Source organism: Olea europaea, unplaced genomic scaffold (assembly GCF_002742605.1).
Source record: "Olea europaea var. sylvestris unplaced genomic scaffold, O_europaea_v1 scaffold2032, whole genome shotgun sequence".
NCBI classification, from domain to species: Eukaryota; Viridiplantae; Streptophyta; class Magnoliopsida; order Lamiales; family Oleaceae; genus Olea; species Olea europaea.
The window spans coordinates 127,405-132,087 of NW_019238219.1; the positions used below are offsets into that span (position 1 = coordinate 127,405).

General features: G+C 32.5%; 1 protein-coding gene across 1 annotated transcript; it reads right to left on the reverse strand.

Annotated features, from left to right (window-relative positions):
* Positions 1 to 358: 358 nt before the first annotated feature.
* On the reverse strand, positions 359 to 4,254 carry LOC111379781 (40S ribosomal protein S13-like). Its single transcript, XM_023003221.1, has 5 exons — positions 4,104 to 4,254; positions 3,938 to 4,010; positions 3,715 to 3,853; positions 3,439 to 3,625; positions 359 to 637 (listed from the first exon to the last, which is right to left on the reverse strand). The coding sequence occupies exons 1-5, from the start codon at positions 4,124 to 4,126 to the stop codon at positions 604 to 606; spliced, it is 456 nt and encodes a 151-aa protein (XP_022858989.1). The 5' UTR covers positions 4,127 to 4,254; the 3' UTR covers positions 359 to 603.
* Positions 4,255 to 4,683: the final 429 nt, after the last annotated feature.

Genomic DNA, 4,683 nt, shown 5'->3' on the forward strand with positions numbered 1-4,683 from the left:
GAGCAAAGGACCAATACCAACCTGCCTACACCTTACAACACAGAGAAAACAAACAGAATAACTGTCAATGAGATTGCTTCAGAGCGCATGGTGACAATGGCATTTTATGGCAGAGAGAGAGCAATTAGGGTTGAAATTGAATTTGGGTAAAATATTTAATATTTAAATTATTAAATCAATACCTAATTTCTAAATAATAAAACTTCAACATTAGTTTTTGAATTGTGATGTTTAAACCCCTAATATTATGTAATTTTCACGAATCCGCAAATTTTAAACTAAATTGAAGCTGTGTGACCCAGTCGAAACAGGTCAAAATAAAATGTCATAATCAAACCGACTTGATCCAAGAATATAATTAGAAAGCACGAAAGCAAAAAGGATCTATAAATTTTTCATCCACGATCAATTAACATATTGAAATGAAAACATAAATTCTAATTTAGCATGCTTTCAAATAACATACTGAAATGAAGACAAAACATTTTAATTTAACATATTTTTGCAAACTAAGGAAAGTCAAAATCAAAATCGCCAACAATGAACAAGACCGTAACAGCATCCATATCTCCACGGTCATTCAAAACTGATGACGAAAATCACCTACGCCACAAGTGTGCTGGCAGTGGTAGACTCGCTGCAAAATAAGAGAGATTCCAGTTAACGATTTTCAAGAACATTACATGAAGATGATAGTGAAATTGAGGAACAAACGTGTCATCATAAACCCAGAAAATAAAAGGCAGCTCCAGCCTTCTAACCACTATAAGTGATAAGGTAAAGATACGAGGTGTAGAACTTACATTTCCAGGTATATAACGCTGATTACTCAATTCACATGCACTCAGTTTTGTCATGATGTACCGAAGGCTTTAAGCCTAACAAATCACATTGAGTCCTGATTGGCCCCAATTTTTTAGAACTCATTTTTCCACGAACTCATTTAAAACAATAAAATGTGAGACCCCACAACTTTTATCAACTTTTCAACTACACAATTCATCAACTTTTATCAAAATCTACTAAAAACTATGGTTTTGAGCCAAATTAAACAAGGGTAAGCATCTAGAATTTTATTTTGTAAAGTCCCATTATACTGTTCGTCTTCCTGGAGATGCTCTCAGCCCATGCAATAATTCTTGCATTTGCTTCAAGAAAGTTAACACATTCTTTTGTAGTGGTAGAACATTCAGCCACACAATGAACTTAAAAGTACACAGTTTCATTCGACCTTGACATACAGCATCAAAACTATAAAAGCACATAACTAGGGCCATTCGATTAATGATAAATGATCATCTATTTCAGTCAATCTAACCACCCCGAAATCATGCTCAACAGAAACATGAAATTAGCGAGGTAGATCACACCTACTATATTGGTTCATTCACATGAATGTATCCAGAAGATAAAATCAAAATCAAAATCAAAATCACAATCAAAATTAAAACCGAATAGAATCTACTAGGGAAAGCTAAATCATAAGAATGTTCATGTGTAAAACAAGAATCTTGTCATTCTGCGCAAACACTAGTAAAAATACTATGATGGGACCAGAGCAAAGCAATGAAAACTTTCAACATTATACAAATTTATTCGAGGCAAACAGATTATATCTATAATATATCAAGCGCCCGTTTGAGCCCCATTTTTTTTGCTAAGAATGCATTTTGGAATATTAGGTTGATGGAGAATGTGTTGTTAAAAAATAAAGAAAAGTTTTGGATTCACGCGTAATATTAGTTCATTGAAAAATGTGTGATTGAAAAGAAGAGAGAAAAATAGGTTTTGAAAAAAAAAGGATCAAACAAGAGATAAATATTGAGAATATTTTTTGAACGATTTTAACCCTACTATAATTCAATTATTTTAGTAATAACTTACTTTTCATTTTTCAATATATAATAAATACTACAAAATCTTTGTTATATAAAAATTTCGTGCTATTAATTCTCAATTAATTAACATTCTCATTAATCTAAGATCTAATGAATATTGACTTGATGAATCTTGATCTACATAAATCTAGAGTTATTATAGATGAATTTATTCCTATTCATGTATCTAGAATTTTTAGCCTATGTTTGGATCTCATTATAATTATAGCCCCCGTTTGTTTCCTATTCTTTTTTCATTAAAGTAAAAAATATGATCGTTATTCATCATATCAAGTCACCAAATTTGAACTTTTATCTCTTGTGTGGGGCCCGTAACGACTATATTTTTCATTATCATTCTTCCGAAAATGGGAAACAAACGGGGCAATAATTTATTTTTTACGCTTCTTATCAAAGAGACATTCTCCAATAAAATAATATTACACGTAATTCCTAAACTTTTTCTTTTTTAACCAAGCATTCTTAAAAAAATAAAATTCCGACCACTAAAATTTCAAGTAATGGGGCCAAGCAGGGGTTTAACGAATATTTAAATTCATGTATTAGCAATGTATTAGCAATTAATTCTTATATACCAAATGTATAAAAATGTTACTCATTTGTAACATTTCATCATCACAAAAAACTTGAATTATAGAAATTGAGTTTTGAAAGTACAATTTTTTCTCTTAAATTTCTATCCTAAATTTTATTTTCTTTAATTCTTTTAAGACTAACCAAATCCTCCCATGTATGAATTTCGTCCTTTTAATTCTCAATTAATTAACATTCACATTAATTTAAATTCAATGAATTTTGACTTAATATTGTGAATCTATATGAATATAAAGTTATTATAGATGAACTAAATTTTATTCACATATCTAGGAATTTTAATGGGTGTTGAAATTCATACATTAGCAATTAATTCTTCTGTACCAAACATGATATAAAAAGTTTGCTCATTTGTAGTATTTCATCATCATAAAATTTTGAATCATAGAAGTTGTATTTCGAGAGTATAATTTTCATCTCTTAAATTTCTATATTAAATTTTATTTTCTCTTGAGACTCATCAAATCCTCCCATGTATGAATTTCATGCTATTAATTAACATTCAAATTAATCTAAATTCAATGAATCTTGATATATATAAATCTAAAATTATTATAGATGAATTTAATTCTATTCATATATCTAGGAATTTTAATAAGTGTTTAAATTCATATGTTAACAATTAATTCTTATGTACCAAATATAGTATAAAAAGTTTGCTCATTTGTAGTATTTCATCATCACAAAAAATTTAAATCATAGAAGTTTTGTTTCGAGAGTATAATTTTCATCTCTTAAATTTTATCTTCTTTAGTTCGCTTGAGACTCATCAAATCCTCCAAACGAATTGATATCAAATATTACTAGTTCATCTAATGATAATGAAAAGAAGGTATAAAAAACACATATAGATCGAAACAAATATATGTTCAGAAGCCGAGCAATCGATTCAGAATAGTTGCAGAAAAATGTTAGTAAAATTAGAGTGAAAAGGAAAGGCAATTACTATTTCCACACGGGCGGGAGCTTCTTGGTCTTCTTGTAGTAGCGGGCAAGGCGATGAATTCTGCTCTCCACCAGAATCAACCTAAATTTGGAGTCCTTGTCCTTCCTGTTCCTCTCCAAGTGCTTCCTAATTGCGACTGCCTTCTTAATCAAATGATACAGATCCTCTGGAATTTCCGGTGCAAGCCCTATTTAAAAATCATACAAAAGTACAGCATCGTTATCTTCTTTGTCAAAAAAATTAAATCGACAAAGAGATTACAAAAATGATCAATACCGTGACCCTTGAGGATACGAAGGATCTTGCTTCCGGTGACACTCTTCACCTGAGCAATTCCGTGAGAGTCACGAAGGATTACACCAATCTGCGATGGAGTTAAACCCTTTTTTGCAAACTTGCAAATATTCTCCTCAACCTTAAAAATTATTTCAAAATAAATAAATTCCTACAATAAACTAATAATACAAAAAATTAACAAAAAATTGGACAAATATCTTACATCTGGAGCGGCGATTTTGAGCCAGCTGGGAGGAGTTCTCTTATAAGGTAGGGCTGAAGCTGAAATACCCTTACTGAAATTAAGAATCACCGGAAAAACAGAATTACACTTAATTCAAAAATACAGATACTTAAATTATAGATGAAAGGAAAGAAAGCCAACATACCCACGGCTGTGCATACGACCCATGGTGGCTGAGAATGTTCGGGCGGAGGTGGCGCGGCCGTGTGTGTATAATATCTTTCTAATGCAAAACAAATGCCAGAAACCCTAGCTCCTAAAGAAGTTGAGCACTGGACTTTATTATACAGCTGTGGATGGAGCTTGGGCAAGCCCAATAATTTTGCCAATGAACCCTTAAACTAATGGGCCTTATTGGTTCGATTCTGATATTTTTCTAATGTCACAAATAGCACTAAAAATTATAATTCCTTGACTCTCGTGTTATTTCTTCAAAGCAAAACACCCAAAAACGACGTAGTCCTCCAATCGTGGCCTCACCCAGAACATACAAAACCGCTTCTCAAAGGATTTTCTCTTCATTTCAGAAATTCCATAGAGTGGAATCAATTTGAGTAGCGGAATCTGTGCAGGGCAATAGAAATGGGGAACTCTTCATGCGTTCTTTGCGGGTGCGTTGATCAGGCGAGCGTAGGGGTGGTGGAGAAGTGGGGGCGGTTCCAGCGGCTGGCGGAGCCGGGGCTCCACTTTTTCAACCCGCTTGCCGGAGAATGCCTCTCCGGGAT

Bases quoted from the DNA above. Each gene is read 5' to 3' on its own strand.
- LOC111379781 (XM_023003221.1), bottom strand. From the start codon at position 4,126: ATGGGTCGTATGCACAGCCGTGG. The intron at 4,011-4,103 runs GTATGTTGGCTT...TCTTAATTTCAG, and splicing joins GGTCGTATGCACAGCCGTGG to TAAGGGTATTTCAGCTTCAG. The intron at 3,626-3,714 runs GTATTGATCATT...ATTTTTAAATAG, and splicing joins TCGTATCCTCAAGGGTCACG to GGCTTGCACCGGAAATTCCA.